Raw genomic sequence first — 23,756 nt, 5'->3', positions numbered from 1 at the left:
GTGATAACATCAAATATTGTTAAGTGTCTGTTTTCCCATTGCAAGCTCAATGCCTTTTTTTTAAAAATACAGAATGAAAATATATTGTATCTTTACATTTAATTGCTTTATTTCACTCTGCCCGATTCATGTAAAAAAATAAACCAAAGTATGTATGTATGGAGAGAGAGAGAGAAAGAGAGGAAAAAATATTACTACTGTAACTTTGTGCATAATTCCTAATTTTTCTGGGAAGTTCCTTACATGACTCATTCTAACACATTCTTTGAGTACAATAAACCTGCAAATATTACACAATTGGAAACTTTAATCCGTTCCACAAGATAGGCAGCAGTTTATTCCCTCTACTTCAGCCAGGTATGGTCTGATTTAAAACTTATATAAAATAAAACTCATTAAATGATTATTGTTTTAAGAATCGCCTTGTATCTAACGGTAGGAGGCCAGGGCCATGAGAAGGCAAGCCAGCATGGCCACTGTGATATCATGATACATGTTCCTGTGTGACAAAATAAAATGATGCAGTCTTCAGCAACTGCAGCATTGGACAATGGTTTCTAAAGCTGCTGACTTCTAAAATGTCAAATCAAATGTTCTATTCCTCTGAGTTCCAGCTGCTAGTCAGATGAGCAGAACAGTGCTTTAAGGACATTGTAACTAAGGGTGTCTGGGTCAGAGATGCCTCCTACTCTCCTTTGCCTTAATTTTTATTCTCCAGCCAATGATATAAACTTTACTGAATATCCAAATTTTGTCCTTGCCCATGAAGAACCTGTCAGACTTGTTTTAAAAAAATGGCTCTGATGCCCCCATGATTAGATCTTCAAACACATCCATTTATTCCATGGCAGTAAGAAGGAATGGCTCCCTGTCCATTTTCTTGTCATGAAAGATTTCTACAAGTTCTGCAAAAATCTTTATGTGATATACTGTGATGACTTCCTTCTCACCAGCTACTGGGCATTCAATGCACCATATTTCAATGGGGTGGCAACAGCTTTTATATTTTTTTATTTTCATTACCATCAGAATTGTGGGCTTAAGTTTCAGATTAATTGTGTCCCATTTTTTTATGGCCTGGCTAATATCTTAATATAAACATGGCATTGTGCCAAGCTAGTGGTGCCCATGCTGAGAAGATGGTGTCGGGACAATAGAAATCACGTTTGCATGACAGCTAGTTCTTATTTATTGCCTTTGTATTATTGATGCATCCTTTCCAGTATTCTCTAATTGCTCAAAAGGTCCCCTGTCACATGCGACAAACACCTTGCCTGAAGATGCTTGCATCTCATACCACATTGCTTGCAGTATTTATTACCTCAGTTATTTTTTTGTTGTTATTGGGGTGTTTTGAAGATAGCTGCAAAAAAAAGTTTATGAGTAATTGCATTATGATTCAATTTTGCATCTTTACAGTGAAAAATATCTGGCATTTAATTCATACTGTATCATCATTTTTGATTATGTTTAGGCTTGTTGCCATTGAAACAGTTTATTATATTTTAGAATGGTCTCCAGAAGTGTCTAATATTCATTTGAACAAAGAAATATTTGCAAAAAGTCTTAAATATTATAAAACGGTGACTCATCAAAATTTGTATTGAATCATCTAATGTTTTATTTAATTGTGTGTGTTCTGTGTGCTCTTTTATAAATCACGTGGTCCATAACATTGAAGAAAAAAATGATTAAAAAAATACTATACATTCAGGTCTTTTAACCAAAAGAGAACCACTTTTTTCATAAGGTAAAAACATTGATTTATTGAATAATTAAATGATGGTATAATGGTTGATTGCTTCATTATGTCAATCAGATGACTGTTGATTGTTTGATTTTATAAGATAATGGTTGTTTGGTTGGTTGATAGGTTGGTTGGTTGTCTGCCATTTGTTTCATTGATTGATATATTGATTGGATGGTTGGTTGGTTAGGTCAGGCACATGATAAGCTGAGTCTGTCATTTGATTGACTCAGTGAATTGTAATATAATGGTTGGTTGATTGATTAGATCAGGCTTTGGTTCATTGATTAGGTCTGCCTGCTTGATTGATTGATTGACTGATTAATTGATTGATCTTTTTTGTATTCTCATAGCTTACAAATGTAAAACCTATACCTTGGAAAAACTGCAGTGTAAGCAGATTTTGTTACTTAATTAAGAAACGTTTTATGTTCCATTACTTGGACATGAAATACCAGATATACTCAATTATAAGTTGAGTCCAGCTGCAAACATCATAGACCCTGATCTGCTGTCCCATTGCATGCTTGCAGATCAGGGTCTTTGTTCATTCTACTGATTACTCCTAACAAATTGCAAAGAATATTATGTAGCAGTATATATGGATCTACGCAGTTTGCAGTTCCATTTGACTTATAATCAAGTACAGATAGTACATGGGTTTTTCATCCTTTGTAAAAACATGGAAAACACAGTTTGTTGTTTTCTTTGCAGCATTCTATGAGTTATGGTTCTCTGGAGGGTAAGACAGTTGCTCATTGTAAATTTTTATTAAAGTCTCAAGCAGAACAGGGAAATTGATTTTTGATTGCCACACACCCCATGTCAGATCTGGCTCACAAAAACTACTACAGACATTAAGAATTGAAAGTAATTGACAATAATGAGTTTTGTAGATTCATCCCACCTTAGACTGGGCAGCTGAACAGATGGTTAATGGCTTGGACCATTCCATATGATCATAGAAATCCATTTACCCTCCTCTAAACTGATGAATCTTCAGGTCAGTAGGAATCTGTTTTCTTTCACAACTGGAGTGTTTAGTTTTGTAAACTGCTTATGTCCACTTTGTGAGTAAACTTGCTCTGTTTCAAGTATGCAGCCCTGCACATTTTATAAAAGGGTAAGAAGAGAGATTGGTAAATATTTACCATCCTTTAAAGTGACCTTATAGTGAAAGACTTTCTCAACATAAAAATCAGTTCATGCTCCTGAATGACAACAATTTCTCAAGGTTATCACACTAGATTTGTGAGGGGAAAAAATGTTAAACTAAAAGGAGAATTTCCTCATGTCACCACAGCTTAATTATAATATTGCTTGCAAGGTTTAGTGATTAATTTGTTCCTGTCAAAACTTTTTGTCAAAATTGAACATTTTCAGAATTATTTTACTATTGTTCAGATGTTAGAATTATTTGTTCAGTGATGAAAGAAACTGAAAAGCAATGAAAGAAAATATGTTGATGCAAGATCAAAAACCCCAAATACAATTTTATCAGCATCTTCTCAAAAAGGCGTAGAATGGTTCTTTTGCTGTAAAGTCACATGCTTTCTGACTGGTGTTCTGTTGTTATCATAAATACAATTTTTACTTATCTAGTTATGTCACTTAATGCAGGATTTTTTTGTTCATTAGAGTCTTAAAAGTTACAGCAGATATGTGCAACTTCCTCTAGTGCACAGACTGGATAAGCGATTTTTAAAGCCACACCCTTTGATGTAAATAAGCAGATAAGACCAGGTTGAGGGTCATGGGTTTCACATACCTGATTTACAGTATTCAAGAATTCTAGATTTAAGTAATTAGTTTGTTAATCATATAAAAGACTTGTGCATTTTAAACATATTTCATGCTATTTTAAAGGCGACTTTTAAGTTGGATTTTTATAGATGAATGGTTTTGTAGTGACTTGATTGACTATATCAGACTTCAAAAGTTTTGTCCTAACAAAAGCAATAAACATTACCATCAGCAAACTGACCACTTGGCAAGTCTGGCCACCAGCAAACTAAAACAGATGACCAACTTATCAGAACCACACTGTCCTGTTTTTCCAGACTTAGATTTGATTCTTATTTTACTGTGGAAAATGCCTTGGGGAGTAAGAGACAAGAGACACTGTGTTAGATAAAGAAATAATGTCCACTTGACCAGAGAAATTATACACAATAAATTCGGAAGTAAAACAATGACTCCACTTCAGAGTTTCAAGACCACTGTACTAAAGATATCAGACTCAATTTTGATGTCAAGTACATTTTTAAACATCGTAAGTCATTCTAAGAGATGTTGTCCATGAGAACTAAGTATAAATCGCAAAAACAGTATCATCTTTGATGGCTGCTCTTGAAAGTTGCCTAAAGTTGCCCCTCCCGATGACAATGGTTCATAACAGTGACATGCATTGTAAATGAGGGAGCATTGCGCTAACGGATGTTTCAACAAGTTGTTGTATGGTGCAGTAAAGGATCATTAAGACTTTCAATGTTGTGAAATCACTGTATGATTGGATCTAATTAGCCATAAACTATAATTAATGAAAAAGAGTAAAGTGTCAGTAATTAAAGAAAATGTAACAAGTTGAATGGGATCCATGATCATACCCTTATACAGAGGGGCATTATAGTGAGGGACTTTTTTAGAACTATTTGCTGACAAAGCAAGGAGACTATGTTTATAATGTATATACCTGCTTATAAGTCAAGTCAAACTGCAAACAACAAATATCCTGATCTGCCATTGCATAATGCATCTGCAGATCAGGATCTATGCTGTTTATTTTACTGATTGCAACAAACAAACTGCACAGACCCAGATCTGCTAGTGCATTATGCAATGGCAGATCTGGGTCTGTGCAGTTTGCAGCTGTCTCGTCTTATGAGAAGATACGGTGGATGTAAATGGACAGGGAATTATTTTAGGCACCAGTTACAGTAAAGCGCTGGAAGCCATTCATTCATTCATTAATTTATAAATTCATTCACAGTTTTCACAACTTTTCATGCCATTAGATAGGTCATGTTGGAGTCTGTGCTGTTTTAATATCCATGTACTGTCACCATCACAGACTTGGTAGGTGATAGTGACCCCATAAAGCAACATCCACATATGAAATTCTTTTCATTATCATTGTTTTTCTTTCCTATGTTTATTACTTCCATTCCTAATCACACATTTAGCTCTGAAAAGGTGAATTTCAAATGTGCAGTGAAGCTTGAAGACACAGTAACTATGAAGTAAGGGTGACTGAAAGGTAGCAAGTCTAGTTTCCTGTGGCAGGATCAGTTGAGAAAAATAGTACTATTTCATCACTGCAAGCAAAGAGAAACATCACCTTTCGGTCTTGTGTAACTCACAGTCTGCAGTTGTCTGGCCAGTTCATCAAGGCAACTGATACACCATGAACTCCTGTCTTTTGAATGTTGACTTCTTTCCAGCGTGGTGCAAATCAAATGCTTTTAAAAAAACAAAAAAGCAGTTAATATTGCATCCTATTGTGACTAATTTTGGGAAGTGTCAATTCCAAGCTGTTGTACCAAAAACCATAATGCTAAAACTAGAATCATTTGGTGGAAAACCAATTTGATTCCTGGTGATAGCAGCTAGCTGTAAAACTTGGGGAAAGAAAATAGAAGCCAATCTTTATGAGGTGCCTTGCAGCCCCTACATTCTGAACAATCTGATTTTTGTTGTCAGATAAGCACACCCCGAATGTAGGGTTAAGCATACATACTGGCCATATTTCATGTAGATAACAGAAAAATCAATTGTTTATTTAGGAGTGGCTGTAAAATCTGTAAGAGCAAAGATGCAATATTTACACTATAAGCTAATGCCACAGAAAATTGAAGACTGTAATCATTTTATTTGGTCATAAGGAGATTGTCCTACCTGCATAGGGATTATAGAACTTGAGTATAGTCTATTGAGTTTAAATATCATCTATACTTACATATTAATTGCATACGATTGCAAACAGCATAGACCCAGATCTGTTCTCACATACTGCACCAAAATATCAAAGTCTATGTTGTTTGTTGTACTGATTAGTCCAAAGAAACTGCAGAGACATAGATCTGCCTGTGCTTTATTCAATAACAGATCTAGGTCTGTACATTTTTAAGTTAAATCTGACTTATAAGCAAGTACTTACAGTAATCCTGGGGGCCCCAAGTGGTCTAAAAGCGCTCTCCATTACAGATCACTTCCATCTCACCTCTTTATGCGTGGGTTCAAGTCTAGGTTTCAGCTGATGTGGGTATGTGAGAAAGCTTGCCAGTAGCTTCTCATGGGTCACTTGTTCTTCCCGGGGCTTTCCCATGTTCTTCCTCCACCATTATTACTGGCCGCCATGCAAAGCCTATTGTGTGCTGAAAAATGGTGTTAAACCCCACAACAGCAACAGTAATCCTGTTCCAGTACTCTGTAAAAAAAGATAAAGAACTAACAACCATTATACTAATATAATACATATGATTTTATACAATCATATTTTCAGCTGCAGACAATAACTTATTTCTAGAGATTGAAAGTTATTTACTGTTATTTACCAAAATGCTGTAGTCATAGTAGCAAACATAACAAAGTCATGCTCGAAAAAATTGTGAAAATAACAAAAGTGATACAGAAAAAATTGTGTGGGGAAAGAAATTAGTTTCCATTATCCGTAACTGAGGGTAGGAGTTTGAACCTATCTGACTAATGTTTCTTTTTAAAGCAACATATTGCATAGCTATATTTGTCTATAATTTTAGATTATATTTCAAAATAATTATTACTTGTAGGTAAAATGTATACCTGGATTTGTGTTCAGGACATTGGTTTTTCCCTTTGGGAATTCCTGGTCATCCTGATGTTTGCCATGTTCTTTATTAATAATTTAAGTGAAAGTCCTGATCATGTTTACAACTTTGAATCTTCTGGAAATGAACTTACTTTTGCCCCTCATCCTGGTCCTGTTATTGTGTTTTATGTTTTTATATTAAGGTTGCTTGCATCAGAATTATTTATTCTTATCTTATCAAACCACTCCATTGGCCTAGTGGTTAGAGCATCCACCTTGGATGAGAGATGTCCCTGGGTTGAACCCCGGCTGAGTCATACCAAAGACTTACAAAAATGGTACTAACAGCTGCCTCGCTAGGCACTCAACATTAAGAGGTTAGTATTAGGACTGATCGGCCTGGTGTCAGGACAATTTGACTGGGTGGGACATCATACTGCATGTCTGCAGCATTATGACCCAGTGCTAGACATCACTGTAAACTGCCACACTGCAAACATCAAATTGACATGCCTGAAATTTTTTTAAAAGCTAAGTTAAAAATCCAAAACACACACACACACACACACTTATCTTAACAACAGAAGCGTAAACAGTCTTAGTTGTGTTCAGTTTTAATCTGAGAGCAATATTCATGGGAATTACAAAGTTCTCAATAATACTTTTGGTCTAAATCACTATATTTAGGATTATTGTGAATTCTGTTTGAAATATTTTGGATTGTATCATTGTGATACTTCAAGACTGCTAACAATATTCCAGGATATTGATAAATCAGCACATTTAAGATTGGAATTAATGTGGAATACTCTGTAGCTTTGAACTTGTGCTAGAACTTTTAGGTCTTTTTGGGATTTAATTCACAACACTCTAAGTTCTTTTTAAATTTTCACTTTGTATTCTAGGGAAATAAATTATTTGTTGAAGTTTACTAACTTGTTGGCTTTCGCTCTTTTCTGTAGTTTAAGACCTCTGGGTATAACACCATTATGATGTCTCACTTCCCTCTGCTTTCCCCATAGATGATCCAGATATGATCTTGATTGCGAATCTTAGTCTCTGACATTAGACTTGCATATCACAAAGGAAGAGTTACATCTATTGTCAAAAAAACAAACACAGACTTGTACTGAATATACCCCTTGGTAGTCTTACAACATGTATTTGCTTATATGAAGGGTACAAAAAATGCCAGAAAGAACAACGGCAGATCAGAGTCTGTGCTAATTTTCCAGTTAACAAATTCATGAAAGCAGTATAGAGTCTGGCAAGATGCTGTATACAATTGGATGTACAGTACTCAGAGATAAATACAAGACCATTTGCAAAGTTCTTTGAACAATGATCTATTACTATGCATACTCAAGGATAGGTCAGGTGAAACTGCAAGCAAGAGACCCAGATCTGCCATCATAGTGTGCCAGCAGATCTTGGTCCATGCAGCTTGTTGGGACTTACTAGTGCAATAAACAAGATATAGACTCTGTTCATCCTGAGTGTAATATTATGGTAGATCAAGGTTTATGTTGCTTGCAACTGGATGCAATTTATATGCAAGTATATATGGTACAGTCACGTGTAAGCTGTTACCTCATCAAAGAACTTAGTGGATTAAATTATGTTAAGTTATAAACTAGCTTATACATTCTAATACATGTATTCACATTTCATTACTGAGCAAATGTACATTAAAATTTGAAATATTTGTTTACAGTATAAACACTTCACAGACTATTGTCATTTTACTACTCTTCTGTTAATTAAATTTAATCAGGAACAAACCTTTGATGGACAAGGGTGTTAGATTAATTGACATTCCATTATAACAGGACAGGGCAAAACCACTTTTAAATCACACAAATCAACCTCAGTGCTGAATATCTCATGAAATTAGAAAAGGGTATAAATTTCATGATGTGTACACCATAGATTAAATTTCACACCTGCAGATTTAAGAACCAATTTCTCAAATAATACAGGGATTTTATTGTATAGTTATTGTCCTGAAAGGTACAATAGATAGATGGGTGCTTAACTTTATCTGGTCTATATCATTTTGGCCATCTGAACCACATAAAAATTTTATTGTTGCCTCCCTTGGGTTGCCTTATCAACAGCTGGCCCTGGTCTTCTTAACAGACAATGCCCTGCATAAAGTTTCGACTGGCTAGAGATCTGACAAACACACACCTCAACAAAGTCCAGACAGGTTAGATGTCTGACCAACACACAAATTTATAAAGTCCAGACTGGTTAGATATCTGACAAACACACACATCTAAAAAATTCCAGACTGGTTAGAGATCTGACAAACACACACATCTACAAAGTCCAGACTGGTTAGAGATCTGAGAAACACACACATCTATTTAGGGGCTTGTATTTAAAAGTACAATATTATTTACTACTATTTTAGTCTAAAATTGACATATGTACATACTTATGAGTCAGACTGCAAACAAGAAAGATCCTGATCTATCATAACATAATGCACCAACAGAGTGGGGTCTATATTGTTATATTGTTTGTTCTACTGATTACTCCTAACAACCTGCACAGACCCAGATCTGCCAGTGCATTATATGACAGCAGATCTGGGCCAATGCAGTTTGCAGTTGGACATGACTGATAAGTGGATATACATGTATACTGCAAAAACCACCTGTTTATACCAGAGTCAACCCCTTGTTTGTTCACTAACAACAGTTGTATTATATTATTCAATTTTCTTTTATCTTTGCAGTAATTAATTGGTTTGTTATGGATCTAGAGTTTATAGAGTGCTTTAAAAATATAATTTTCCACAGTTCATTATTTAAAGGTACTATTTCTTTATATATAAGAAAGATAAATTTTGATTATTATATCCCATGAGTTGCATTCAAACAGTTGGCCCAATTTGCTGTTGAAATTAATAAACCTTCATATGTGTACAGAGATTGTTCTTGTTTATCTGATAGTCTTCCCAACAACTACCTTGTGGGTTCAGGTCAGTTACTGAGTACAAATTCTAGACAACGGCAAGTCATGGTTTTGGTTTGGTATTTTATAGCACAGCAACACTAAAAGGTTATTTAGGGCTTAGGCAGTTGGAGTTATGTGCCTTGCAGTGTAAGATGGATAACACAACAGTAGCCAAGCCAGAATGTATGATTCAAACTGGCACCCTTCTGATAATGTCTGTCATGCTAACTATTGACCCACCAAGACTCACTGTGAGCACTGAAAAAGATAAACTTGTTGCACATTCCTGATTAAGAAGTTTATAAAATCTTTAAAGCCCTGACATTAGTCCTAATGTTTTAAACACTTTTTTATTACTTACATAACACTATGGTTCAACAGAATCTATGAAAAATCCCTTACTTTTCCCAGAAAGGGATTGGCTGGCAAGGGGAGGGGGACACAGGGGTCAGACAGATCTATGTAACAGCCCGTCAGGATGGTATTTACTTTGTGTGGATATCAATTCACTTTAGCCATTGATATATATCCCCATGTCTTGAGGTCAAGAAACATCATTCCTCCACTTAAGTGCCATAGGTGCTTGGTCTTTTCTAAAATTCAACAACTCAAACATCCTTAGACTGTGCTTTAATTTTCCAATATAGCTTTATTTTTAATGACTGATAAAGTGTCCAAAGTCTAAACTTAAAAATGAGGCCTGGAGCTTCAAAATCTGTGATCATCCCCCTTTGTAAGTTGCTATATGACTGAAATTTATACACTATAAATATCATTTTTATATGCCACTAAGGTAGTGGACATTTTGTTATCATGCCCAACTATCTGTTTATTACAAAAATTTTAAACACAGTATTTCAAGTCATCGGCGATCTACAGTTACCAATCTTCATGGAATGGTTACACTTTAAGTGAGGAAGAATGCAGCAATTTGGGGTCAAAAGGTTGGTGGTCAGGGTGACTGTGACTGAAAGAAGACACCGATGTTTCCAAACAATAACATCAGCTTTTATCACATGTCTGAATCAAAGTTTTTGGATAGCTTGAACTTGTGATAAGGAAAAAGTGAATTTATTTTGTGGTTAAAAGATCAGAGAGGTCAAGGTTGATTATAATTGAATGAAGAAATATGGTCTCTGCACAGTATCATTAGTTATATACAGACCTGGACCAGTCTTGGTGAATGACTCGCACTTGCGGTCAGGAACAACAATATTTGATTTTTTAATCAAAAGTCAAGGTCACTGTGACTGATAGAAAAATCTGCTTTCTGCAAAAACAATTCATTCATAAGCCATGTACCTTTGATAACATTTGTGGATGGCTTTAACATCTTTAACATTTGGAAAGAACGAAACCTATTGACTTTGGAGTCAAAGGTCAAGTTACTTGGAAAGAATAAAAATGTTTATTGCATAAGAACTTTAATACCTTGATCAAACTTTGTGAAGTGCTTGCAGTTAAATGGTAATGGACATTGTGTTTTTTTAAAAATTGGTTTTAGCAGAACAACTTTGTTCTAGAGTACCATATATACTCGCCCATAAGTCAAGTTAAACTGCAAAAAACAATGATCCAGATCTAACTTCACATTATGCAATGGCAGATCTAAGTCTACTATGTGGATGGCTAAGCAATGTACTTTCTGTAATAAAGAAACCTATAGATTCTAGGGTCTAGAGATTATGGTCATGTAAGTTACAAGAAAATAATGGTTTCTGTTCCTTAATATATTTCATGATGTGTACCTTAACCAAGGGTCAAGGCCATTTAGACCCCTTGGTAAGCAATCTCCCAAGTCAACCTTACCATACCAGTGTCTACATAGAGATAGGGTTATTAAGCACAAGGCGGGCATATCATGCGCTGCTTGCTATTCACTGTACTCTTGTTCCATATAAATTTAGGGGGATAACTGAAGAATAATCTATCTCATATGATTGCAAATTTCAAGAATATTATTGTGTGTAATTACTTATAAGTTGAATCCAGCTGCAAACTGGAAAGACCCTGATCTGCAGTTACATGATGTGCTGGCAGATCAGGATCTATACAGTTTGTTAGTTATAATCAGTAGAACAAACAACATAGACCCTGTTTGCAGTTGGACTTGTAAGCATGTATATTACAGTATTTTTTACCCCAACAATGCCCCTTATTTCCTAGCATACAAAATCTTGCCTCTTAAGCAGGCTAATTCTTCTAGCTGCATCCATTACCCAGTTTAATTTCCTGGAGATATGCACTGAAATATGGCACACTTATTACTAGTTATTATTACTAGTTATTATTGCTAGTTATTATGCTAGTTATTATATTATTATTATTATACTAGTTATTATTACTAGTGGACCAGGTGTACTTTTTGCTATTCACAGATCTTGTTTCAATAGTTTAAACATTTTTGTCCATTTGTCTATTCATCACCCATCCACCATTCACACTTTCAATTCTGTATACTTTGTACTTACAAACTTCATATATATATATATATATATATATATATATATATATATATATATATATATATATATATATATATATATATATATATTAGTAACAAATCACTCTGTCAGCTCAATGTCATTTGATCTTAGTTATTTTGTCTGTTAATAGTCATTTTGTTGAAGCCAGGGATAAAAATGACAGTCTTCTTAGGGTTTACAGGGGTGGGGGAATGTAGTTATCACTATGTACGTCTAACTTTCCATAAACATCACAGAATAATAAGTAACATTGTATAATAAGCTTTCCATTAGTAGACAACATGGTGACTCTTGTTTAAATCAGTCATTGTTGACTGTGATTGGCTTGCTTTTGGATTTAACAATTTTAATCATCTACCATTAGTCTGTTTAATTAGGACCAAACTCCCTCTATGTTGAGACAGGACCTTGAGCACTCCTGAAGTTAGTGCTAGATACATGATTGACCCCAAGGGCAGGGCAGATACCTTTACATTGTTCCTTGATAAGAGGGTAGGTGAAGGGGTCAAAGTACTTCTCATTATACTTATTTATGATCCTCTTCCCAACCAGGCTGTTTACAGTGGAACAAATAGTAAAACCAAACTCAACTTGATTAGAAGCTGACATTTTATTGCAGTCAAGGGGGTATTGCAATGTAAATTATTTCCCAAGTCTTTTTGTGTTGCATTCCTTACCAGCTGAAGTAAAAAAAAATTGTAAAAATGTCATAGTGGTTTTTAATGCATCCACAAGTTTACATTTGAAGTCACAGATAATAAGCCAGGTAAAGTAAACTATTGCATACTTGCATGAAAAAGGAAAAACTACAGATATAAAACTTGACAAATGTTGGCATTTTGTTGGTATATGTAATTATCTAGGTATGACCAGTTCTCATTTCCTTTACAAATGTGAGGTGTATTTTTGTATATTAGCCTTCCACAGTTATACCTTCAGTTCAGAATGGGAGTAACGATGCAAATTGTATGCATCTTTTATTTCAAATATTTGGCAAATGAATGGGTTTTTAAGAAAATTTATGATTTGAACTGATGAATTTATGATTTATGCTATACTGACCACTACTATGTGGATCTTTCCTTGGAATGACAGAAAGCAAGAACATTTAAGGATGGAATTTTAACTTTGTATTTTTTAACTCCAGTATTTGACAAGTCTATATTAACTCCAGTATACAAGACTGTATTAACTCCAGTATACAACAAGTCTATATTAACTCCAGTATACAACACATCTATATTAACTCCAGTGTATATAAAGACTATTAACTCCAGTACTTAATAAGTCTTTATTAACTCCAGTATACAACAAGACTGTATTAACTCCAGTATGTAATAATACTCTATTAACTCCACTAAATAACAAGACTGTATTAACTCCAGCATATAACAAGACTGTATTAACTGTAGTATATAACAATACTGTATTAATTACAGTACATGACAAGACTGTATTAACTCCAGTTTATAGCAAGACTGTATTAACTCCAGTATATAACAAGACTATTAACTCCAGTATATAACTAGACTGTATTAACTCCAGTATATGGCAAGACTATTAACTCCAGTTTATAGCAAGACTGAATTAACTGTAGTATATAACAAGACTGTATTAACTCCAGTATATAACTAGATTGTATTAACTCCAGTATATGACAAGACTGTATTAACACCAGTATATAGCAAGACTGTATTAACTACAGTACATGACAAGACTGTATTAACTCCAGTTTATAGCAAGACTGTATTAACTCCAGTATATAACAAGACTATTAACTCCAGTATATAACTAGACTGTATTAACTCCAGTATATGACAAGACTGTATTAACTCCAGTTTATAGCAAGACTGTATTAACTGTAGTATATAACAAGACTGTATTAACTCCAGTATATAGCAAGACTGTATTAACTCCAGTATATAGCAAGACTGTATTAACTGTAGTATATAATGAGGTTACCAGGAGTGTCTGAGTATCAGAATATGTACAGTCAATTAAGGATCTATTAAGGGAAGAGTTGAGCACTCCTGAAACCAACATTCTAAAGTTCTAAATCTGTCAAGGATTTGTGGTCTGATTATTAAAGTAGTCATAACATTTCTGTGGTTTCATTATTAAAGTAGTCATGACATTTCTTTGTTTCAATATTAAAATAGTCATGACATTTCTGTGGTTTCAATGTTAAAGTAGTCATGACATTTCTGTGTTTCAGTATTAAAGTAGTCATGATATTTCTGTGATTTCAATATTAAAGTAGTCATGACATTTCTTCTGTGGTCTGAATATTAAAGTAGTAATGACATATATGTGCTTTCAGTATTGAAGTAGTCATATGTAATTTATATGGTTGCAATGTTAAAGTGTCATGATATTCATGTAGTCTGAATATTAAAGTAGTCATGACATTTCTGTGGTTTTAATATTAAAGTAGTAATGACATATATGTGGTTTCAGTATTGAAGTAGTCATGACATATCTAATTTCTATGGTTGCAATGTTAAAGTGTCATGATATTTCTGTAGTCTGAATATTAAAGTAGTCATGACATTTCTGTGGTTTTAATATTAAAGTAGTAATGACATTTCAGTGGTTTCAGTATTAAAGTAGTCATGACATTTCTGTGGTCTTAATATTAAAGTAGTAATGACATATATGTGGTTTCAGTATTGAAGTAGTCATGGCATGTAATTTCTATGGTTGCAATGTTAAAGTGTCATGATATTCATGTAGTCTGAATATTAAAGTAGTCATGACATTTCTGTGGTTTTAATATTAAAGTAGTAATGACATATATGTGGTTTCAGTATTGAAGTAGTCATGACATATCTAATTTCTATGGTTGCAATGTTAAAGTGTCATGATATTTCTGTAGTCTGAATATTAAAGTAGTCATGACATTTCTGTGGTTTTAATATTAAAGTAGTAATGACATTTCTGTGGTTTCAGTATTAAAGTAGTCATGACATTTCTGTGGTTTCAATATTAAAGTAGTCATGACATTTCTGTGGTTTCAGTATTAAAGTAGTCATGACATTTCTGTGGTTTCAGTATTAAAGTAGTCATGACATTTCTGTGGTCTTAATATTAAAGTAGTAATGACATTTCTGTGGTTTCAGTATTAAAGTAGTCATGACATTTCTGTGGTTTCAATATTAAAGTAGTCATGACATTTCTGTGGTTTCAGTATTAAAGTAGTCATGACATTTCTGTGGTTTCAGTATTAAAGTAGTCATGACATTTCTGTGGTCTTAATATTAAAGTAGTAATGACATATATGTGGTTTTAATATTAAAAGTAGTCATGACATTTCTGTGGTTTCAATATTAAAGTAGTCATGACATTTCTGTGGTTTTAATATTAAAAGTAGTCATGACATTTCTGTGGTTTTAATATTAAAAGTGGTCATGACATTTCTGTGGTCTTAATATTAAAAGTAGTCATGACATTTCTGTGGTCTTAATATTAAAGTAGTAATGACATATATGTGGTTTCAGTATTTCTGTGGTTTTAATATTAAAAGTAGTCATGACATTTCTGTGGTCTTAATATTAAAAGTAGTCATGACATTTCTGTGGTTTTAATATTAAAGTAGTAATGACATATATGTGGTTTCAGTATTAAAGTAGTCATGACATATCTAATTTCTATGGATGCAGTGTTAAAGTGTCATGATATTTCTGTAGTCTGAATATTAAAGTAGTCATGACATTTCTGTGGTTTCAATATTAAAGTAGTCATGACATTTCTGTGGTTTTAATATTAAAGCTGTCATGACATTTCTGTGGTTTCAGTATTAAAGTTGTCATGACATTTCTGTGGTTTTAATATTAAAGTTGTCATGATATTTCTGTGGTTTCAGTATTAAAGTAGTCATGACATATCTAATTTCTATGGATGCAGTGTTAAAGTGTCATGATATTTCTGTAGTCTGAATATTAAAGTAGTCATGACATTTCTGTGGTTTCAATATTAAAGTAGTCATGACATTTCTGTGGTTTTAATATTAAAGTTGTCATGACATTTCTGTGGTTTCAGTATTAAAGTTGTCATGACATTTCTGTGGTTTTAATATTAAAGTTGTCATGATATTTCTGTGGTCTGAATATTATTCTTTGTTAATAAAAAACACCACTGAAAGTGCAGAAAAGCCTTTTCACACAGATCTAAGGTTTTACATTTTATTAAAGTCTAAATAGATTTTGTATCTACTCAGTGTAATTTGTGTTTTTATAGGTCATCTGACCATAAAGCCAAATAAACATATAGTATGGCCCTGTGTCTGGCATGCATTGCCAACCAACATTTGAGATTTTCAACTTCTACTCAAATATTATTGGACCAGTTTTAACCATATTTTGCATGGACTATCCTGGCATGAAGAGATTTCACTTTTTTACAAATGATACTGATTCCACCATTAAATATGTCCAACATTCTAAAGCTTGAAAAAAACCTAAAAGACTTCTCTAACATTGCTCAACAAAATTTTACCGAATTTGATAGAAGGTGTTCTGACATGAAGGATTTGTAATAATGGTGCCAATATATGCTGTTCTATACAACCAGGATCTAAAAATGGAAAAACCTGTAAGCAGCATATTATTGACAGACATTGAACAGACTTTGTCCATTTGACAGAAACCATTCTGGCATGATGGGCTTTCAAGTATGTACAAATGCCAATCCTGCAGCATATCAAGCCAACATTACTTAACACAGAAAAATCTTTAAATAGACTTCTCAAAACCATTCAGTAGAATTTGACCAAATTTTACAGAAAGCATCCTTGCAAATAAGGGTGATCTCACATCATGTATGGTGTCCATTACTAAACCTAGAACAACCTTTTTTTATTAACTTTTTCTCAAAATGCACTGAACATCATTTAACCAGATTTGATGAATTATTCTGAAGTAAGGGTCTGTCTGATTGGTAGAAATGATATTCATCAACCATCAGATATGGCTGCCATCACAACAAATGAAAAAAAACTTCAGAAAACTTTTCAGAAACTGCTGAACAGAATTTGACCAGATTTGTCAGAAAGCATCCTGGTGAAAGGGCTTTTAACTTTTTTTAAAAACAGGTTGATCAAAAATGATCACCATTTCTAGACATTAAAGATAAAAAAAACTTGAAACATCTGTTAAAAAAAACTGGTGAAAACAATTTGAGAATTTGACAACAAGCATCCTAGCATGAAGAGTTTTTTAAATTTGTACAGATTTATGTTGATCTGCTATCAAGTATTGTCACCATTACTATAAATATAAAAACGTTGAAACAAGTTTTTCTCACAATCTGCATAAAGAATTTGATCAACATGGACAGAACACATCCTGGCACAAAAGACATGTACTGATGTGCTATATAATGTGAATGAAGACTTAAAATAAATAAAAATATAAAAAAGTTTGAAAGAGTTAGTTTCATAACATACACAATCAGCAGAACTGGAAGAAATTTCTAGAGAAAGATAATGACGATAGCTAGCTGCTCCTGCGTTTATCTGGTAGGCAATATTAGTCTTCTTCATGTATATTGCAGTTTTAATATATTATAAATGCATGTTATAATTTCATTGGTTACTAATGTTTAGCAGCTCCTTAACATCAACTCTTAAATCTGTAATAAAAATAAATTTCTTCAAATGTGACTTGATATACATCTACTTTTGCATTGAATGCTAGCAGGTTGTAATTTCATTAAACAATTTCTTTTATTTTGTTTATTTTATTAATTTTTTTCAACAATTTTGAAGCATAAAACCCAAGGTCACCTACAAGCAAAATCTCAATACATGAAAGACCTTTTCTCAATAATGTATTTCTTTTGATACATTTCCTGTATCCGGTCTATAACAGTGTTTGGTGACTAATAAAACTCTCCTGCAGTCATTTGACTTGACCAATTTAGAACAACAGTAAATTTCTTTATAATGATGAAATGAGCAGTTTATCTGATAGTCCAAAAGTTCGTGCTTTGAAGTGTTTTTTGGCAACAATCTAGGTCCTGTTACCATTGCCCCAACATTGATAATATAAGAATTCATATCATGTAAATCTAGAAGCAAACTTAGCTAAATAGTCTGCACACAGATTTGTTTCTGTTACCTCCATCTTTATGTCAGTTTTGAATGTCTTGTGAATTGTTGTAGGTTATCATTGAGACAGATTTGTGATAGAAAGCTTTCAGGGTGTAGATGACCCCTCTGCCATTAACATACCCAGGCCTACAAAATGAGTCAGTGAGCTTTCAATCTTCTGAATATTTCTAGAAAGAAGTTTGTACAAGCATTATTAATGAAATACAATTATTACATTTTTTTAGTTGCCATATACCTGATTTATAATTAATAGTTTCAGAAAAAACACAATTTGTCTTTGGCAGATAATGAGAGTAATTGATTTCGGGGTATTATTGCATGCAGCATGGAATTGTAACCATGCCTTGAATGGGAAATATTTTATTTTCCTGATTGGTTGTTGTTGTTGTTGTTGTTGTTGTGGGGTTTAACGCCATTTTTCAGCACACAATAGGCTATGTATGGCGGCCAGTATTAATGGTGGAGGAAAAACCCGGGAAACCCCGGGAAGAACCACCGACCCACGAGAAGCTACTGGCAAGCTTTCTCACATACCCACATTGGCCGAATCCTGGACTCGAACACACGTAGACAGATTCCTGATTGGTACAGCTAATGGATTATATTCTCACCACTCAAAGGCGTTGTAACTTGTGAAGTGAAAATGGAAGTGTAAATTTTATATTAGACTTCGTTGTAAATTCAGGCCTTTATTTCACGTTTTTTTATTGGCTGAATATGTTACCAAAAAACTGATAGGCAAGTGTCCTATCATGTTATATGTTTTGTAGCCAGAAAACTAAATCTAAAAGCATTCAATTTTTCTGAATATGTTTTATAAAACAATTATTTAATTTTTTAAAATAATAATGAAGATCTTTTAAGGAATCTGTGTAATTAATTCATAGCTTGATCGTTTCTTGATTTTAGTTTCTTTTTTATGGCATTATCAATGTTGTGACTTAATAATTATGTGGTTTAAAAGTAGGAATCAACAGGTACCCAGCCCTGAATGGTTTTTGCACTAGTTAGAAATACTCAGCCCAGCTGGGTACTAATGCCAGCAGAATTTTCCTAACCATACATCACATCTCTCTCTCTGTCTCTCTCTCTCTCTCTCTCTCTCTCTGTCTCTCCCTCTCTCTCTCTCTCTCTCTCTCTCTCTCTATATATATATATATATATATATATATATATATATATATATATATATATATATATATATATATATATATATATATATATATTAGGGATGGCAGGTACCTGGCCAGGCCATCCATACTCCACCAGGTTTTCAATAAACAAACAGCCCAGTTTTGCACTGCCTGATAAAAGCTAACCCTGCCAGGTACCCACCACAATTTCCCTACCCTTTCATCCCTGTTTGAAATTACATGTAATGCACATTTTATATGTCAGTAATATGTGGTTGGAATCTGGTAATTAAATATTATATCACATTTACCTAAGGGATGAATTTTCTTTCATAAATTTTGGAATTCCAAGGTTTTCAGGCTTCTGATGGAAAATTATTTTCTTGCTTCCATGATGTAAAGTTCTGTAAACCTAACTTTATTTGTATTCTATTTATTATTTGGCAGAATTTGTGAGGGGAATTGTACAAGATAATCCGTAAAATTAAATAGTTTCAAATTTCCTTTTCTCAAAGATTACAAAAAAGATCATAACAGACCATCAAAATTTAATATCAACAAATTAGTTCAGCATTGGTACAGTACTAAATTTTAAGTATAAAATAAAGCAGGCTTATTGTTATATAACCTGATGACAAGTCCACCCACCCACCTCATTTTGTAAAAATGTGAAATTAAAGCATTGGGATTTGTGATGGTGAGGCATTGAAGTTGTTCCAGATGGATTTGTTGGTACTATTTCAGAGTGGAAAAATATTTGTTATATTTCATACTAATTTGCATCTCTAAGTGTACAAGCAGAGTGCATTTTTGATTATTGAAATTGAAAAACATTAATATTCTCATAAAAAAAATTGCATAGGAAAGTCAAACTTAGAAGTGAATATTCAGCATTACTTGTAATCACATAAATTTCATTTTATTTTCTCCATCAGTTTGTTAATGTCAGTGAGTGCCATACCTTTGGAGGTTATCAAATATGTACATTTATCAACAAGCTGGTGGGGGTAGATACCTTCTGGGCCATGGAATACTCAGGCCATACAAACTACATCAATCAGTGTTAGCTTTTCTTTATAACCTTTGTAAAGGTTTGCACAAATTAATTGTGATAAGGTTTCCAAGGGTGTGTATAAATTAATAAATTTGCAACATTTGAAGAAAATATCTGGTGTTTCAACTGTTACTGGTAAAATATTTTTGAGAAACATTATCAATATACAGTTTTTTTTGGGCAGAAATGTTTGATTTTATGAATTGCTTTGATGTACTCGGTATTCATCATATAATCCCATGGACTATTGTATCATTTTGTGTGCTTCAGATTGACAAATAATTCTGAGATGGTCCATCTTAAAACAAAATGATCTTAAAAGAATCAGTCCAATTAATTTAGGGAAGCTTGAAATGCACGCCCATTTTGTATTTTGAAATTTAAATCTAATTCTGTCTTATCATTCTTGTTTAAGCATTGAAGTAGCCAATGATTTGGGATAAATTAACATTTATTTCAAAGATTTGCAATCAGTTGTACAAATCACAATGTCACCTAATTCAAATAACTGGTGAGTCTGAATTATTGCATTGAGACCTTGTTTTGCAATTGCATTTTTGGTTTCAGGTTTTATTTTCTCCATTTTGCTAATGTCAGGGGGAAGTTATAAACTTCAAGCAAATATAAACACAGATAAGCTGTATTTATACATTTTTGCTTTTCTTATCAGAGGAAATTGTATGCCTTTTCTCTCTTTTCTCATTCCAGTTTTCACCGCTGATTCAGGACTCAGTGTTACAAGGAACATTCAATGCTACACTGAATAATCCCATTGCACCACAGCAAATGGATTCCATACACACAGGCACCACAGCAAAGCATATGTTCCTTCTGGGCATGTGACACCAATGATCTCTTCAATAAAACTTCCAATTACAAATATCATTTTAAATTACACTAGAGTGTTTTTGAGAGGATTGTTTGACTAGGATGAAAGCCCTCTTAAAAGTATACTTGTAAATCTTAAAATGATTTATCAATACTTAGGGCAAATCCATTCTCAGTGGGTTGGCTGAAAACATGTAACTATCTCTTGACTGGTTTTCATAAAAGTTTATATTACATGATTTGAAAATGCCAATCTGTTTAACATCATGGTCACAGTCTGATCTGTTAAGTCATAAAAGTCAGCCATGTTTAAGTGTTAGCCAGCTGTGATAATATTTTATCAAGGCCAGACAAGATTGGGAGGGTACTGTGTACAGATATTACATCTTTTCCTCAAAATATCACTCAGGATTTTCTTTATTACATAACATATGTTTACTCTTAAAGAAAATTTGTTTCTTGTCAGTATTAAAAAAAGAAAAACAGACGCCCATGTTTCATATACCCGGGGATATTGTCAAATAGACAGATATTTGTTTTAGTGTGCACAAGAGGGTGACCTTTGGTATTTTTTCCTAGCTTCCTAGTACAAATGCATCATAAATAAAAATGGTATGAAAATGTATTTTATACCAATAGGTTGTCACAACAATGATTTCTTCCTAGTCAATAGGAGTTTGTATCACATCAGCATCATACTCAACAATAATTTAGACAACCTGCTGTGGTCACCAGCTCCAATACTAATATTTCTATTGAAGGTAATCTAATCTCATTAGAAAGAAGTTCTTGCCCAAGACCAAACTATTTGTTAATTCTAAAATTAAATTTTACAAGTATATTCAGAATTCTTAAATTCTGAAAAAAAATGTACAGATAAAAACAGTTGAGAGTTTTTAATATTGCTTTTTACATTTAAGATTAATAATCAACAAATATTCATTTTTTTCAATTTTAGTATTCAAAAGAATAACATGCTACTGTTTCTTGTATGGTACTGATAGATATAGTTTATAAAAGAAGTTGTAGGATGTGTACATATTCCAGTATATAAATGTTATCCTCTACATAAAACATTCTGTCTATATATTAAAACTGTGATAAAATAAGAACCATCCAAAGTAACTAAACGTGTTTATATTTTTGTCATTATATACTTTCATCCCAAAGCATTGATGTATAAATTATGCAGTGACATTACACTTGTTTTGGTGTTATAAATGTGATATTTGACAATACAAGATAGATATTGTATATTATTAAAATGTATAGTTCTGTTTAAATGAAGAGTATGTACAGGTGCAGAACAGTATTTCATAAAAATATTGTACACTGCATTTTTTTAATGTGATTGTCAGTGATATTTTATTTTCCTTTGTTGTTTTTTTCTTATGAAAGAGTTCAAATATATTATTAAACCATCCATGGATTTCTTGTTTGTCCTGTTTTTATTTATTGGCTAATTAACTTAATTAAGTCTTGTTATCTGCAGTATGCAATATAACATTATTTATTCAAGATATTCTGTTTGAGGTTAGAAGTTTGGGGTATAAATTTTTTTTTTTAATCAAAGCATAAGCATCTGTTCTGTGTTCTTCGACAGTTGTTTTTTTAAATTATGTCACAGCAACACATGTAGGTTATTTAGTGCCAAGGCAATTGGAGTAAAGTGCCTTGCCAAATGAAACACCACAATAAATTAAATTTTTGTATAGACTGTCTTCTCCTGCTATTTCATAGTGATTATAACAGTAATGACATTTGCATATAACTGCAGTAAAGGTAATAATGTGAAATTGAAACTGTGACATTATTTTTCTTTTTGTAATTGCTTTCATAGGATAGATTTTGCAATTGGCTAAGAAGGAAAAGTTAAAATGCTGAAATAAAATGTACCAAAGATACGCTATTAAAGATGCATGGTGTGGAATCTAAAGATACAGTTTTATAGGAGCGCACAATGGTTTTTAATTTTAATATTACACCCGGGGTGGGACCAGGGGCTGCAGATATTTTTACTCCTGGGGTGGGACCAGGGGCTGGGGATACTTGTACTCTTGGGGTGGAACCAGGGGCTGGGTGGTGTATTTTCTTCTTAAATCTTAGTACTTTAAGTAACGTAGATAGAGATCTGAAAGTTGATTTGTGTCATCAAGGTCAGGGCTATAACATATGTGATGGGCTTTTAGGTTACACTCTCTGGTTTTGCCACAGGGGTGAGGCTTATGGAGATGCTGCCCTGGGTCACAACTTGGAAACAGCTGAGAACCCCCACCTAATAACCATAAATTGGTTTGTTGGACCCAGCACAAAATCAGACATACTGGTATATCCAATACAGAGCATGGGTCATGCCCCTTGGGTTGGGGACTTGCCCTTAATTCATAGCTTGGACACAGTTGGGTTGGGTGAAGAACACAAGATGAAATGAGACATATTTTAAATACAGATCGTGGGGAAGGGGATTTGATCCTGGGTCATAGCTTGAAAACTGTTGAGACCCCCAGTCTTTAACTATTTATAGTTTGGAATCAGTAGTAGCAAAATTGGTGAACTGCATATATTTTAAAACAAAGGTGTCAGTTGGGCAACTTACGTAGTTCTCATTTCCAGGTCAAAATTAGACTTTACTGAGGATAACAAAAAACA

The 23,756-nt window shown here is 33.4% G+C and overlaps 1 protein-coding gene across 1 annotated transcript in view; it reads left to right on the top strand.

The window, feature by feature from the left end:
* Positions 1-22,539, top strand: part of LOC149802886 (sperm-tail PG-rich repeat-containing protein 2-like) — a 234,109-nt gene extending 211,570 nt beyond the window's left edge. Inside the window, exon 12 of the mRNA XM_089952356.1 lies at positions 20,988-22,539. Within this exon, the coding sequence (XP_089808482.1) occupies positions 20,988-21,122 (135 nt within the window). The 3' untranslated portion in view covers positions 21,123-22,539. The remainder of the gene's footprint in view (positions 1-20,987) is intronic.
* The last annotated feature ends 1,217 nt before the right edge of the window (positions 22,540-23,756 follow it).

This window comes from Sinohyriopsis cumingii, chromosome 3 (genome assembly GCF_028554795.1).
Source record: "Sinohyriopsis cumingii isolate HCF-2022 chromosome 3, ASM2855479v2, whole genome shotgun sequence".
In the NCBI taxonomy this organism is placed as follows: domain Eukaryota; kingdom Metazoa; phylum Mollusca; class Bivalvia; order Unionida; family Unionidae; genus Sinohyriopsis; species Sinohyriopsis cumingii.
Note: the sequence above shows the minus strand (reverse complement) of the source record. Positions and strands in the feature narration are given on the sequence as shown.